The 17,172-nt window shown below is 35.9% G+C and overlaps 1 protein-coding gene across 1 annotated transcript in view; it reads left to right on the forward strand.

Annotated features, from left to right (window-relative positions):
• Window positions 1–17,172, forward strand: part of NBEA (neurobeachin) — a 539,268-nt gene that overhangs the window by 431,020 nt on the left and 91,076 nt on the right. The window contains exons 43-45 of the mRNA XM_067291201.1: window positions 2,899–3,016; window positions 4,367–4,469; window positions 10,199–10,314. Coding sequence (XP_067147302.1) covers window positions 2,899–3,016; window positions 4,367–4,469; window positions 10,199–10,314 — 337 coding nt within the window. The remainder of the gene's footprint in view (window positions 1–2,898; window positions 3,017–4,366; window positions 4,470–10,198; window positions 10,315–17,172) is intronic.

A 17,172-nucleotide genomic window follows, 5' to 3' on the forward strand; every position in this document is an offset into this window, starting at 1 on the left:
GAACAATACAACAGAAATACTGAAATAATTGAGATGATTTGATATTGACATGATAATCTGATATTTGTAGGACTAATAGACAGTTAAGAAGAGTGTAATTGGGGACAGTAATTGAATTATAGCCTCCTTCCAGTTCTCTGATTTTCTGACCTTTTTACTGTTTTAAGCTCATATAGAGTGGTATCTTAAGTCATTCATTTTGTAGTGGGATGAATGTGCCTCTCTGAATTTTTCATTTCTTTATACTTGGGTGGAAGAAGAGGGAGAATAATGCAATCTTAATGTATGGTCAGTATAAAATGTGCTGATAATATTCATCTATAATAACTAAGTTCTGGTAAATATCAAGACATTGTAAATGAATTACTGTGAATACTCTAAAATGTTAATACTTAGGATCTTATCAGTATTAAATGTCTTTCATTTGAAAAAAGCAGGACAACTTGAAGCATTTTTGAAACAAAGAGTGAATTCCTGAAGTATGGTGTTTTGTCAAGGAACTAATTCTTTCACAAATCTGCTGGCTGCTGTAGAGCTGATTGCGGTTATGTACATTTTACATTTCAAACACCAAATAAAAGAGTGTTCTAGTTATATTAACTAATCTCCAGGAGACTGATGTAATCTTGTAGCTTTTTAAGCTTGAGAATTTTCCTCTCTATTTCCTCTCTGTATCTTAAGAAGCTGCATATTTACAAACACTGCATATCAGATAGTAGTGGAGTACATTCAAAGAAGGATGATGCTGGAGTCTTCCAGACTCATTGTTCTTAATCATCTGGATTTCCATGTACATGATATCAAGTGTATCCTGGCATCAGATCTCAATGAGAGACCAAAGGAAAACTTGGTTTATTTAGCTTATCAATGAGAAAGTTAAGCAGTAACTTGATCACAGTCCCTAATTACCTACACAAGGAAAAGAGACCTGATACTAGAGGACTCTTTAATCTACTAGACAAAGGTGTCACAAGATCCAGTGGCTGGAAGATGAAGTCAGCAGAATTCAAAGTGAAAATGAGGTGCAGATTTTTAATATGAAGAGTAATTTACCATTGGAAGAATTTACCATGTGATGTGATAATTCTACAGCTGGCCTGTGATTGAATGGAGGGAGCATATAGTCTCTCGCATGTATATGGAGGACCTCCAGACAAATCAAGTCCCTTCCCTTCTGTGTTTATTTAGTGTGGACGGCCAAGGTGAATGAAACAACACTATCAGCCACAATATTGTTCTGACTCTTTGTAAATTCTTCCTATGTAGACGGTAGAGGTGGTTCGCTGTGTTCCTCCCGAGTTTCCATCAAAGACAGAACTCATATTTGAAGACTCTTCAGTATGCTGAGTTTTGTTATCATCATCTCTGAAACAGACTTATTATGTAATGGAGAAAAAAGTTTAAGACAAAGCTATGGAGCTATATTAACACAGTGTGTGTAAACTTAAACCAGCTTTTTTATGTATGAAGATGTGTTACTAGCATGAAGCTACACCAGTGAAAAACTGAAGGAGTACGATCTCCATTACCTCAAGCATGGAAGGACATTGGCAGCCACAGCAAAGGGTGATTCTTTTAAGAGCTCCCTGTTTAGAAGTTGGAAGAGGTCATGATTATAAAAGGAAGGACTTCAGCTGAGTCAGTAAATCACTGCAAGGTGGTAAACCCATGGTTTCTATGTACCTGGAGTATGGAGAACAGAGAAATTGCATCTCTCCATCCTGAATCCTTCTTTTGGGGATTCTGTTTAGTGAAGGTGTTACTTGCATTCCTTTATTTGGAATGGGGATGTCACACTGGGGATGTGACTCTCTTATGAACTGAAATCTGGGGAAAGGCCTAGTCTACAGAAGGTGGAAAATGCAGTTGGGTGTGGTGAGGAGATGGACGTCCATCCCAAACTACTGAGTCCTCCTAGGAGGAAGGGCATCAGGGTCTCAGCGGTAGGCAGGGACCAGCTGGGCAGAGGTGGAGGGTTGAAGGTAGCCCTCCAACTGATGAAAATGATTGAGGAAGGATTATTCTACACTGCATGAGATATTGCTGGAATGTTCACGGATGAGATAGGTTAATAAAGCTGGTACCTAATTAAATTGTGTCCTTTCTATCTTGTCTGTTTTTCTGTACATCCAGAACAGTGAAGGAGGAGTGAAAAAATTACTTAGTTATAATTAACATACTATCAGCTAGTCTTGGAGTGGCGACTTTAACAGAGAAACTGACAAATTAGAAGAGCAATGCTGTTTTTTAACTATTTTATTTTAAAATATTTTCACAGTTAATTTAAAAATGCAAAAATAAAATAAATTATATTTTGTTCATGATTTCAGATATTAAATATTCCTACCATTAGAAAAATTATTGTGACAACATGTTGTTTTATCTATTTTTCTATACTTATTAATGGAATGTAGAGAGTTCTAATTTGTGACCCTGTAAGCTGAATTATGGGTGTGAATAGCAACTTATATTATTTTGGTTGTACCTTGCACAGCATACCCGCAGAATTAAATCTGTTATCTAAAACTGACAACTTTGTCTCACGCACACAGTTGGAATGAAATACAGCTAAGCATAATTGCAACTCCGTCCATTATTCTGTGCTTGATTATAGAGTTTGAGTTTGTTTGTTTTTTTGAGGAAAGTAAGTTGATTTGACTCATGAGAAGCAGATATAAGTAGTATAAAGTACTGTTTAGTGATTCTTCTCCAATGGTTATATGTTGTATATTTAAAAGCTTCAGTTCCTATTTTAGCTCTTACTTTTTAAGTGTTTAAGAGGTAAGATAAAGTAAACTTACCTGTAGTTCATTGACAGATAAAACCTACTATGTTTTCATGCAGTATTTTGATAAAAAATTTCTTCCAGTACCTGTCACCTTTATTTTATCTTTAAAGGTCCTTGCCTACACGGAAGGTCTTCATGGAAAATGGATGTTCAGTGAGATTCGGGCTGTTTTTTCAAGACGTTATCTTCTCCAGAACACGGCTTTGGAAGTGTTTATGGCGAACAGAAGTAAGTCTTTGTTTATTTTGTTTGCATAAAAGCATGCTAGTAGTTATTTTTCATGGTATTTATTAATCTTTGATTTTAAACTCTGGGCTTCCTTTGCAAAATGTTTATGTTTCTCTGCAATAATGCTTACTTTTGCATGTATTCATTGCATTTTATATTAAAATATTTGCTGGCAAGCCATTAATATGGGATTTACTTTCCCGGCAGTAATGAGATTGTTTTATAAAGACAAAACATTGTAATTGGTAAATTCTTCAAATTTTTGATAGGAAATTTTCTTTTTTGTGATTTTACCCCTCTCTTCACATTTTCTGCAAATATTTAAGTGAAATATCTGCTTTTTCAAACCTTTTCAAAACAATAAACACAGGAGTGAATGATTAAATACCTGTTAAATTTTTAACTGCTTAATTAATAAAGAATGAAATTTTTATACTGTATAACACCAAAATCTCTAGGTAGCTCTTTTGCCTTATGAACAGCTAAATTTATTATTAGCAAGAAATGCCCATTCACACAGGTATATCTTTCTTTATGTAAATATTTGTTGCCCACTGGAACTCTTACCTTCCCAGCTCTTGGAGCACATTTAGTGATCAGTAGAATGAATTAAGCCTTCTTCCTACAAATGAGGTCTCCCAGATAAATGTAGTAGAATTTGAACATGTAATGACTTCATCACTGAAGTCTAGCACAGCTAGTATTTAACAAGGTTTTCTACCAGATGCCACTGAATAAAGGAAAAATAAACCCAAATGACAGTGCTTTGTCAGTTTCCTGGGAAGGAATTTTCCTTTTGCAATTCTAAATTGAGTTAAACTAAAAAGGACCAATTCAATAAATAGTATGCATGGATCCAGACAGTTTTCTGTATGAAAACATGCTACTTTGAATCAGAATCGAGTGCTTGGTGAGGTGCGTCAGCAGACTTTTGCCCTGAGCAGTTCTGGTGTAAGGTTTTATTTCAACTGGAAAGAGAGAGAGAATTAATCAATGTCTGTGCTTGTGTGTTTTAATCTACCAGTTATCAGACCAAATATTCAATCTACTGAACAGCTTCCTGGCCTGATAAGAGATTATAGTTAATGGTAAATCATACTTCTTCTGAGGTATACCTCACTGCGATCTTCTGCAAAACTGGAGTGTTAGTGCCAAACATTAACCAGCTAATGTTTCATAGTTATGAAGCATGGCAGGAGTATCTGTTCTGACTTGGATCTCCAGGAGGATAAAAGTGTAACTGAATTCTCTTCCAAATAAAATCTAAAAAGCATTTTAAAAATAGATTCTTGTGGATAAACAGAGTTCTGCAGATGGCTTACTATTCCATAATTTCTCTTCTTCTTATAGCTTCGGTTATGTTTAATTTTCCTGACCAAGCAACTGTGAAAAAAGTTGTGTACAGCTTACCACGTGTTGGAGTAGGAACCAGCTATGGTTTGCCACAAGCCAGGTAATTTAATTAAGATATTGTATATTCGGTACTTATTATATTATATAACTGTAAATTATATTTAAGGTATTTTAAAATATGTCAATGGTAAAATATTGTTCCTGTCATAAATTTCTAGATTTTCTATTTTTAGGGTAGTTGGAAAAACAATACTCTCCACTTAATATATAGTCTGTTATTATGTAATAGAAATAAAAATATTTTAAGTAAGAATTTTTAAAATCTTTGTAGGAAATAAGTACCTTCCAGTGAAGGACCAGAATAAAATGTATAGCTTATCTCTTCAATTTCTGGGTTTTAGTCATGGACAAATGGTCATTGCTGTGATTAATTTCATGCAGGATATGGGAGTAAACTTGACTGGAATTTGTGTTTGCTAAATTAAAATTATTTTTGTTTGTAAATTTTCTCATTTGCCTTTTGTATGAATGTATGTGGATTTTATTTCATTGTGCATCAGCATAGTGGTTATTTTGCACTTTCCAAATTCCTTCCATTCTTTATTAGTATGATGATTCATCCGCTGATTAATATGGTGCTTATTCCTCTGTTTCCAAAATTAAGGTGGAAATACATTTTGAAAAACACCAACTGAGGTTCACATTTAGAGATTTTCATATTCTATGGAGAAATACAGTTTTTATTTGATATCTCATGAACATTAATATCAAATCCACTTATGGTCAGAAATATGACTGGGAATTTTCAGATCCATTGCTATAAAGGCATTTATATTTCAGTGAAGGCTAACATAACCTTCATGTGTACTTCACAGAGCTGAGGGAAAATTTTCTGCCTCCAAATGTTTTGTTCAGAAATGTCTATTCAAAACTAAAATAGTTTTTGAGAGTGCATCACCAAACCATGAAGAAAGTTTTCTCAGGTTCAGGATGAATTCCTCATCAAAATCAAAGAAAAATAGTAACAATAAGAGAGAGAACAGACAGTGGGAAGTTCTCAGAATATGATGCCTTGGGTTCAGATGTCTGTTTGGCTGGACGTGACCAAAGGCCAATGATCTAATCATCAGTGTGTTGCCTGGGATGTGTCTTTCTTTAAGTGGTTTTCTACAAAGTAAAACTTCAAATTGTCTTTGTTTTATCCCAGTGCAGAATGTGGGAATATTCAGAAATGTCAAAGCATTTATAGGACTGGCGAACGATTTCTTTCCCAGGTGAACATGCTTCCCTGTCATGAACTCAAGAGTCTCATGATGCCTAAGGCTTGATCTCCTGAATGTGCTGAAATCCTCAGGCAAACTGCCAAGTTCCTCAAGTTTTCACTAAGATCAAGGGGAAGTTGAGGCATCTCTTTGGAAGGTGCATCTTGTTAACATTTGCACTGCTCTTCCAAATACTCAAATTAAAGCTAAATGGAAAGTAATAGTATTTTTTTCTGAAATAAAAATGGCCACATGTTCTGGAAAAAGCAAAATGCAAATCTCTCAGTCAGATTGTGTGACCTTTTTTACTTTTGAAATTCATATCCTTTGTGCATTATTCAGTGAATAATTATCAAAAAAGTCTGTTGATAAATAATTATTTAAAAAATGTACAGCTTCATTATTATAGGCAGTTATTTCTATACCTTTTTCATAAAAGCTCAGTTTGAATCAAAAAAAAATTTTTGGAATTTCAGTTTCTTTGCACCCCAGGTTTGTAGAATCAAATGCATTCAGTTTTTTATCTTTATATGTATATCTACTTGCTTGTTAACCTTCAGATTAAATCTGGCGTATGGTAGTGAAGTTGTTTTTCTTTCTCGTTTGTGCCTAATCACTTTATGATTTATGCACAGTAAAGATCCTGTAATCATAGTTCTGCCTTTATTTCTGTCTACGTACTCTTATTGTCTTCAGTAGGATTGCAGAGCAGTAACTGATGGAAAAGCTGGCTCAGTAACTGCTCTGTAGTTAATATTTTGTTGCTATTAGAATATAGTTTCCCTTCCCATTAATATGTTGGCTCTGAAATGCTATCAGGAATTTTAAAATTATGTTCATTTGTATCACTAATGTAAGGAGATACTATGCTGAGCTGTTATATTGAGTAAAATGCTACTGTTTTTAAATAACCAGTTTTTCAGACTAAACTGTACTTAAAGAATATTTTAACAAAAGCAGACCTTTCTGATTGTTTTGCTTAATTACTTAATTAGTTTTATTTTAGTAAGTAATTTTTTTCTCTGATGTCACTCTGATAAAAATTTAATCAAAAGTTAATTACATTATCATAAAGAATTGCAATTCAAGATAGAAACATTCTGAAGGAGTAAATGGATTTTAATGAGGTAAATGAACTTTAAGTGCATTTCTGTTTTCATGGAGAAATCCTGTGTTTAACAAAGATGGAAGAAAACACAAGCAAAAATTAATATTTATGATCTCCTAATAGCACAGAGGATCAGAGCCAGGAGAACTGGTATCTCTTCCTAAGACTGCTACTGACCTGCTGGTTCGAGCAAGTCCCCAGTCTGCCTGTTTGCTACCATTCCCACTCTTTGCCTATTTAAGGCTTTGATTCAACAAAGTATTCAAGCATATGCTTCATATTACATATTATTATAGTAACTGCTTAGATTCATGAAATAGCTGGGTGCTTAAAATTAGTCACATGTCAAAGTGTTTGGTCTGGTTTAATAATCAAATTCATCTAACTCTGATATACTCAGTTCTGTTGTTCCTGAAACATGTTGCATTGATTGTAGTGTCCTTATGACCCTGTCATATGATACAAGTGAGAAGATAGTATTGTGCCTTTTATTTAATTTATTTCTGGAGTTTCATATGATTCTGTGTAGGTGGAGTAATATCCCCATTTTTACAACACTATCAGAAGACCATGTTTTTAGGGTTTTAACAACTCAGGTGTGATTTACTGATACATTTTTATTGAAGTTAATGCCATGGCCTGGAAACTGTTTTAACTCTTTTAATACCAACCGTGAGCTGCCTAATTGTTTTGTAAGCGTACAGAGATCAAAATATTGGTAAAAGTTACAATTACAGTGTCGTTCTTCACTATGATACATGTGCCAGTACCTTGTGCTGAAATTCTGTGGGCCATTAATGCGTTAGATAAAACGATGGCTCCAGTTATTGAAGGGGAGAAATACAAACGGTGAGGCTGCTTGCTGAAGGGAAACCTGTATTTGAGCTGGTGTGGTGACTGAAATCAGTGCTGGCTCGGCGCTGCGGCTTATTCCACGTTAGCAGTTGGGTAATGCATTTCCATGCCTCCGTCTAGCTGGTTCTATAGGCTGGTTTTGAGGAAGCCAGAGGGCTGAGAAAATGAAGAGTTGATGTCATCAAAGCATAAAACCCCTTTTAGAGCTTTGATTAAAAGCGAATATTGGCTAGTCTCATGCGAGAGACTATCCAAAGCCAGCGACTTCCAAACCCTTTTTTCTGAACGTGAACAGGGGCTGCACAACACAAAACATCCAGCGGATGCTAACATTTTTATGAGGTACTTAGAGTTTCTTTGTATGAGATTGGATTGTGGCTAAGTTAAAAGTGATTGTGAAAGGAGGTGGGCCATATTCCACACAGAGGATATATAACATCCCTACCCTCAACTAAATGTCATGAAGTGTTTAGTAAACATACTTAAAGCATATAAAACTTGAGAAATTGGATTATCCCCTTGTACATCAGAGGGTTTTCTGCTGTTTCCATATGGAGTTGGTATTTCACAGTTCTCCAGAAGTGAAGAAAGCGCTTTCATTTTGTGCATCTTCGTATTTGTGATGCCATATGGAAAGAGAGGCATGGTTTGATCAAAGGCGGGTGGATTTAGCAAAACACAAAACAGTGGGTCTTCCTCTGTTAACTGAAACAAGCAGGTGTGGAACCAATTTATTGTGCATAATTTTTTCCAGTCTCTGCTGAAATAACTGAAAATCTTTCAACCACCTTAGATATAGAGAAAATAAGGAGCTCTTAAAAATATTTTGATTTTCTCTAAAGTTCACTCAAATCAGGAATTCAAATGTAAAGTCCAGCACTTGACAATTTATGCAGTTTTAAGACTCCCTGGGAGATTGTGGGCAAAGTCTAAAAGCAGTTACTAAGTTGTACTGATGCATAAATGTTTCATCACTGGAGGAGCAAAAAGGCTATGACAGAAATGCTTTGTAAATGTAACTATCTTTGTTAATGGTACTAATTTCTGCATTTATTATTTTGCATGTAGCTTTAGTCATAGTTTACTGGGAACAACATATCTTTGAGCATTCCGCTGTAAAACTAGTTGCTAATCTATAAAGTGCAGTATAAAGTATGATTGTATATAAATAATTCTTTAGATAAATTGCTCAGAAGATGCATAATAGAAACAACTTAAAAAATATTAGTATTGTCTCTTGTGTACTGGTAAAGTGTATGCACTGTTGGCATCTTAGAGTTCACTGAAAAATAACGATAGGCAAACTGGCAAAAACTTATGCTTTGCTGTTTTGGGTAAGTATAGAGATGAATTTTGGGTAAGTATACAGATGAATTTTGAGAAATTACTCAGTATTCACAGTCTAGAAATATTACACAGTATGTTAGTGGGCATCTGAAAGCTGAAATATCTGGTGTCACTAGTTACTCTTAACACACTACATACATACATACATACATACTATTATGTATATATGTTTTAAATCCATGAATAGGATAAGCTTTTGGGATCCCCTTTTTTTAAACAGGTATAAACGTTTTCACTAGTTGGATCACTTTATGTTTCTGTATGTTTCTTATGTTTCTGTAAAAAAGTGCCAGAGGAGAACTTCTTCCAAAGATTTCCCCTTTCTTTTAAGCAAGGGCTATTTGCTCTAGAAAAGAGTTGTGAGCAGTGAAGCTATTTCTGCTTGTTTTTTTGCAGATGTTTTTCTTTAGTGCATTTTAAATGCATGTTATTTTACCAACAAGAGGCTGTGTATATGATAGGTAATCTAGAATTTGGTGCATGGTATTTGGTTATGGTGCTGTTTTCAAACTGAATATAAAATAGCTGAAATTTTGTGCTTTTATCTTCCTTGGCACAGTGTTTGGTTCTTTGTCCCTTACCCAAACATACGATTTTTACAAAGTGCGTGGAAATTATCTTTGAAACTTCTACTCCTCTTCCAAATTCAAATGAAATGCAATTCAAAAGTTATTACGGAGAGACAGGCAGATGGACATGTGAGCAGATAACTGAATAAACCTTGTTTCTTTCGGAAACCAGGCTATAAATAGAAATCTTGGAGCTTATCGGGAGATAGGAAGGGATCAATGGTAGCTGACCATGGAGGAGGTGCGCAAATTGTGGAGTAAATGTCTTCAACCCATGTGCTGGAAATATATGGTACTTTAATCCATCTATCAGTCACCTTAATGAACTTATCTCACTATATCCTTTTGAAACAGGGAAATGGTATTCCTCTTTTATTTCTGTTGGACAGCCCAGGCACCAAGAGGTCTGCAGTTTCTTTTGCTTCCAGTCTTTTAACCAGATTCAAAATAAAATAAAACACAAAAAATATTGTTCTGAATTATTACAGTGCTGTAGTATTGGTAAAATAAAATACAGATTTTAATTTTAGTCATTTCTCAAGTAAGCATAATAGTGTCTTCTTGACTTCATTAAATGAAATAAAAAAGCCTCTGAGAGAATCTGAAATTAATCACACTAATAACATTGCCCTACATCTTAACATTTAATGAGGCTCTTAAAATAATCATTCTTTAAATGTATTTCTAGGAGAATCTCTCTGGCCACTCCCCGACAGCTTTATAAATCCTCCAACATGACTCAGCGCTGGCAGAGACGGGAGATATCTAACTTTGAATACTTGATGTTCCTCAATACCATAGCAGGTAAGGCTTCTGATTCTTTAATCCTTCATAATATGTTTATGTTTGTCAAAGTCTTGAGTAGCGTGACTTGATGGACTACATTTATCCCTCCAGAATTCAGCTGTAGCTTTATGATAGATTCTGAAACATGCACATTAAATTTTATCAGAAAATGCACAACCTATCACTGAGACTTTAGATTCATGTATTGTTGTGGAGGTTGTTCCTTGCTCTCCTTCTGCCATTTCCTCTGCTGACAGCTTTGTCTGAAACTTTATTGGAGTCAACAAACCATTGCCAGAGAGTGTCTGGAAATAATAATGGGAAAATGTAATTTCACTACTTCATCGTTCTCAGCAACAGCAACTAGACAGCAGAATAACAACAGTATTCTGCCTAGTACAGATGTCACCTGGATTGTGGTATGATTCGATTATAGCATCTTTTCTCGTTTAGTTCTTTGAACTGAAATATAATATCAGATTAGGTATTTAAAATGAGAAATAACTGCCACAAATCCATTCTTTATTGGCAAAAGAAGAGTTTTTCTGGCAATTGCCGTTAATTAAACATTCACAATGGCATTTTTGTTTTCTCCTTTCCCTTTACTGCAGAGGTATTAACCTCTGCAGTAATTTTAAGGGTAAAAAGCAGCAATTTCTATACTATAGACAAAGATTTCTCAGAGTTGTCTAGTATTATGACTCCTGCCTTTAGCACACATGCTGCTCATGAGCCTGCCCAGAAAGAGATTTTCTCAGACATCTCACACCAGTGAACTTTACTTTGAAGCCCAAATTAAATTCCACCAGGCATCACTTTGTACTCCAGTGTTACAACTCTCATCTTTACCTTGTCCTGACTTTTATGCTCGAGGTTATCCTCAAGCCAGACATAAGACAAATGTATGCGCAAAACCCAAAGGTAGCACCCAAATATTCTGTTACTCTGACCAGTGTGGACACAATCACGGCACTCTTCCCAGTACAGCAGGGGCAAAATTCAGTAGCTGTCAAACCAATCCTTCTTTGAACCTTTCAGCTTTTGCCTCAGTGCTTATATGGTAGTCATCTTCCACGTATCTGATCTCACAGACCTTAATAAATGTGTCATCAAATTATCCCTGTGTGATACAGAAGTGCTACCGCTAAACAGCTGGAAATCTGAGAGCGTGTTTACCTTGTGCAGTGGAGCACGGAGCAGGGTCCCTTAAGCTACCAGAGACCTGTGCTGGAAAGCCCCTATGGTGCAGTCCCATGCAGGCACACCAGCTTGGTTCCTGAGCATTATAGCCACAGTCACGCAGAGTCCTGCCTAAGGAATGAGTCCTGCTGAGAGTTTATTACCTCTGGCGCAGTGCCACAAGAAAGCCACCATCCTGCTTCTGGACACTGGCCTAAGTGCAGCCGCTCTGTGTCTCTCGCACATCGCTCTGCAGTTCTGGTTCTGGGGAAATGCAGGCAGAGCCTTGCAGGCTCCCTGAACACCGCGTTGGAGAGTTTCCTGGAGAGCTGGGAAGCTAGGCTAAGTCCCCTGAGTCCTTGTGCAGTACATTAGCAACGAGACTGTCCTTCCCTTGTAATTTCCTTTTTGTGTATTCCTTGCTTCTGTAAGCACTGAACTCTTTAAATGAGAGTAGGCAAGAGCTGAGCCAATTTTTGATAAATTACCGTTCATTTTTAATCAGCTCATTTATTTTTAGGTACATCACCAATGCATCCAAACATGGAAGATACCATTATGTCTGAAGTCAATTAAGAATTGCAGTGGTGCTTGCACTAAAGTATCCATCAGTAAACAAGCTTCATCCATAAGGGATCACTTCAGAGTATCTCAGAGGTCTCAAATTAAATATTTTTTGACCTGTTGTTAGATATTAGTGCTGCTAGGCAGGCTTTCTAGCCAAACACTTGGGTAGTCACATAAGGCAAGTTTCTCTTAATGTCATCTGGTGTTAGTCACCTTCCTTATAACAGGATAGCCTTCCATTTGCATTCCAGGTACCACCTGCTATGTGCAAAATTTGGAGGATTACTGACTTACTTTTCTTTTTTTGAAATATTAAGAAGGCTGCAAACCACCTCTTGTCTGTGAGCTCGTACTGTTTTTATTGTAAAAGCTTGCAGCAGCTTGGTCAGTACCTTAGCAGTGTCTCTGTGACTCAACACACCTAATTTCTGGCAGATTTTTTCATCTCAGTCTCACTGGTAAATCTCATTCTCTTCATGTAATCTCACTGTTGTTTTTCATTGTATAAACTCATTTTTTCATTTTCACAGCATTACCTGTGCTCTCTATCAAGCAATACATAATCAAGTTCAAATTCACATTCAGATTTAGGTAAAAGTTCATTCAGAGGCCACATTTACTAAATGAGGGGGAGATAAATTTGAGTCTCCAAAAGAAATTCAGCCTAACTCTTTATCTCTATCTTTGATTGACTGATTTATTTTGTAATATCATTCTTCTTTTTGATGTTTTGAAGCCACATGGATTAACAAATACATGTTTTCTGAAGGATGAGCAATATGCCGATTTTTAAAAGTTTTGGAAGTGCCCAAAATTTGTTATATAAAAGTCAATACCCATGCACACTGTTCTACTAAGATGCGAGCAAGGTTTTGAGTAACATTTGGGGAACTTCTCCTTATCACAAAGCATATCCGTTATTCTGATTGTTATTTCAAACCTGTCTGCATTACTTGGCTAAAGGATCCTTCCAATTTCTGTATTTTCTATTCCGTTTTAATTTTCCAAGAAGGGTTTCCTTCCAAGACTTCCAAGAGCCATCATGTAAGGTTGGGAAGAAAGTTTCACTGTACTATCTCAGAAAACATTTTGCAGGAGTACCTAAGAGAAGGTGAGGTTCTTGGGTGCCATGGCAAACTGTATCATTGCAGCGCTGTCAGCCAAAGTGCTGTCATGTCTAATAATGTTCCAGCAATATTAGTGAAATAACAGATCCTGCTAAAATCAGCTATGACTACTCTATATAGTGCAAATTTGTTAGGAAATTAGAATGGCCTTAAATGCAAAGAGCTTGTAAGAAAACGATTGCTGTGCTGTATTGTGTATGTTTGATTTCTGCTTCTTTATTTTTGAAATTTGTTTAGTAATGAGACTGTTAACATAAAAAATATATTTCAGTTGCTAACATTATTATAACATCTGCCTTCACTGATGCTGTCTCACAGAATCTCATGATGTTTTGTTTGAAAAAGAGAATAAAATTTATCCTTGACAGCAGAAGTCACTGCCAACTGTACCAAAAACTGAACGAAAGAAACAAAAGAACAAAAACTCTGAAAACAATATATGAGAATTAATACTGCCTGAAACCCAGTAGGAAATTATAGCCATGTCAATGAACTTTTTATTCTAGTTTTGAACAAAACCTAAAATTTCTAAGTTTTTCACAGAAGGGAAAGTCCAAAAATTATTTTTTGGAAAGTCAGCCTTTATTTTTAGCTGTAATAAATTATGTACTTCAGCTAGGATGCTGACTTCCCAAAACTAAGGAAGAACTTGGGGAAATGGCAAGGAGTCTCATCATAAAGTTGATGGCAAGCCAGTGGTCTGCCCATCATGCATATGAGCTCCAGGCCCAATGACAGTGGGGAGAGCTTCAGAACGTAAATGTGTGGTAGAAAGCCACAAGCTGTTTCCGGGCTCCACCATCATATGGCATGATTTGGCCAGGGCCTGAGGTCTTGGAATCCGCAGGACCCAAAGCTGTGAAGCAGTCTGAATGGCACGACTGCTTTTACAGCTGTGCCTATATTTCTGTAAATCTTCTGTTGAAACAAAGATATTTCTCCAAAATTTTTACCTTACAATGAACAGGCATTGTCACCCAAATATCACCTGAATATCTCTACCAGAAATACACTTACACTGCTGGAAGCAGAGTACCCCTACTTCATGTTGCCCTTTCATTGAAAACATTGGGACTGATAACTGTCCAGATGTATCTGTGTTAAACAGAAGAAGATTCTTATATCTGTTATAGACAGGACCTTCAGCAGTCAAAAGAAAATATATGTTCTATTTCATACAAAAGCTTGAAGTATTGAATATATTTATGACACCCTTCGGTAAAAAAGATATACTGCCAAGTAAAGACATGCCATGTATTTTATTTTCTTTCTTCTTCTGGAAATGCAATTTCCAAATACACTTTTAATTATACTCCTTTATAATGAGATCCTATAAGAATTTTGTCTTTAAAAGGTACAACCTCTTTGCCAGTAATTGTTTGTGTCAACAGTGATGGTCTAGTTTTAGACTATAATCATCTGTTTAAGCAACATCATCTTGTTTAATACCATTATTTTTACCCATTGAGAAATATGTGCACCAGCAATTTTTTATCTGTGTCATCATTTATCTCGGACTGGCTTATTCAGCATATCTGAGCCGTAGCTTAGTCACTTAAGAAATGGGGATGTTTGCCAGATTATTTCCTGGTAAGTTATACATAGCTCCCTCAGTTGTTTTTTCTTCTCTTCCAAAAAAAGTAGAGTTCTACTAAAAAAGAGTTTTAGTATGCCTTTTGCCCATTCTTTGTAGCTTCCTTTCTTTCTACCATAATGTTTAATTGGTGTCTCACCCTTTACAAAATAGTGAGAAATCATTCATGTTTTCAGGTGATCCTTTTTTGAAATTATTCAAGTAGTAGCCTTGAGAGAGACACATTCACAAGTGAAGCTTCTGACACCAGCTCATTTCTTTTTTTGTGACATATGCAACTGGGTCCTTTCCCACAAGAAGTCCCCTGCCTGCTTGCAATACTGTTAATTATACAGACTGGTTGGGCTCTGTGCAGTAGAACCAAATATTAGAATCTGTCCTTTACACTCTCCCTGGTTGACCAATATGTCTGTCTTGACAAACATGGCTCCTAGCTATTCTATAATATCCTTAATCAATGTTTGAAATACCGACGTGTCCCCTTGGACAAATTCTTCTTTCTGTCACCCTTTCTTTTATCTTTACATCAGCCTGTTGCCACCTCTGAAACATGGCCCAACTTCATTTTTGTTTAACTCTGTTTCTGCTGTGATCCTTACTCATAACTTAACCGCTGTCTACTTCAGCTATTACAATTCTCTCTCTCTAAATCACTGCTTATCCAAGGATATATGATTTCCATCACTTGTGCTGGCCTCATGTCTCATTGTAATTTCAATTCAAAAGTGCTCTCTCTATTTTCAAAACTCTCTAAAGTCTTGTTTCAACCTGTTTCTCTGGCCCTCTAGCCAACTATTTTCTTGCCATCCTATTCTGTTTCTAAGGTCTTCACCTCTTTCTTGCCCTCTTTTCTGACTTGAGTGTATTTCATCATGTTTACAGCTTTGGATTTTTTTCCCAAAAGTAAACGCTGCACTCTGCTACTTATCAATCAGTCTCAGTGTTACACTCTCTGTGCCCCTGGTTTTTGTCCTGGTTCTGCAGACATAAGCCTTTCCTGGCCAGGCTTCCCCCTCCTCCTACCTCCATCCTTCTCAGCGATCCTTTAGCTTTGAAGCCTTGGCAAGAACTATGATTATATTAATTGTCCCTTCTTCAGGCACATAGGAAAAGGCCAGATTACATGCGAACAGCATGTGTGTCAGCTAAACACTTTGGATGATATAGGAGAAAAAGTAATTTTTATTATTCTCAGTTGCAAGGTTATTGAAAAAGGTACTTAAAAATTACCGCACCACAGTAAAGGAATCAGGAAGAGTGGGGACAAGGGGACAAGCAGTCATTTTGTAATATGTTTGTAGTGCCCGCTTTTTTGGTTAGAAGTCTAGTTTTGAAATCTATTTCCCTGTACCTAACTGATTTCTGCTGTTTTTTTTAACTGCAATATATTAAATATATGTTTGCATTTGTATTTACTGGAATTTTAATTCTTTTAAATCCTACCTGCCATAGCTTTTAAAAGAAGTGGAGAATAATTATATCCATAATTTTTATAAGTCATTTCTTGTAGTGGAAAGGGATTATTTTTAAAGGTTTGTGGGAAAAAATGACATCTTCTGGTAATAAATTCAGACCAACTTCTGCTCCCTCCTTTTTTTTTTTGCCTGTTTAGCATTTTCCACTTTTTTACTCTGTGATGTACAAGCCCTCACTGGTTAATTATGTATATATTTAGCTACTGCATGTGTTGGGCTTATTATTGTCATCTAATTAGATGTAACTCGAACTACTTGCTTCTAGAAAAATCATTAAAAATTCTTTCCTAATGACCTAGAGATGACAAAATGTCTGTAAAGTGTGAAGAAGCAGACAAGCACAGGAACATCGCTCTTAAAGAGTGTTAATCCAGATGCTGCAATCATCTAATTAAACAATATTTTGCTGTCATTAACATTTTCACCAAGGAATTGCAGTTATAATTTCTTTGTCAGCTGTCTCTAGCTCACTTTACCTTCAAAACTAAAGTGCCATATAAAAACATTAAATTGGATGGTTTAATTAAAAAGTTTTTTTTAATGAAGAAACATATCCAGTATTTCTGAGATCTCATTTACTGTGCCTCAGTTTTATTGTTCAAGTAGATTAGTGTCATAGGCTTGCAATATTTAATATTCAGCCTTTAATATTAATCTCTGTAAGCCTAGTTGGTGAAAAATCTGAAGCTTCTAAAAAGGTACAGTGACTACCAATAGCAGTACAGGTTTATGTTTTATATTTATTTAGCTAAGGAAAGAAGCAAAGATTCTTGCTAGATGCACCAGGCAATTAATGAGATGGCCAAGTACGTTCATCTCTTGGCTTTTTACTCTGAAAATAATCATTGTAAAGTCAGGACTGATCAAGAGAATATTCCTTATAAAGTTAAAACAGTAATATTTATGCATGTTTAGCATTGGGGATTTGCAGTCC

Source organism: Apteryx mantelli, chromosome 1, assembly GCF_036417845.1.
Source record: "Apteryx mantelli isolate bAptMan1 chromosome 1, bAptMan1.hap1, whole genome shotgun sequence".
Classification (NCBI taxonomy): Eukaryota; Metazoa; Chordata; class Aves; order Apterygiformes; family Apterygidae; genus Apteryx; species Apteryx mantelli.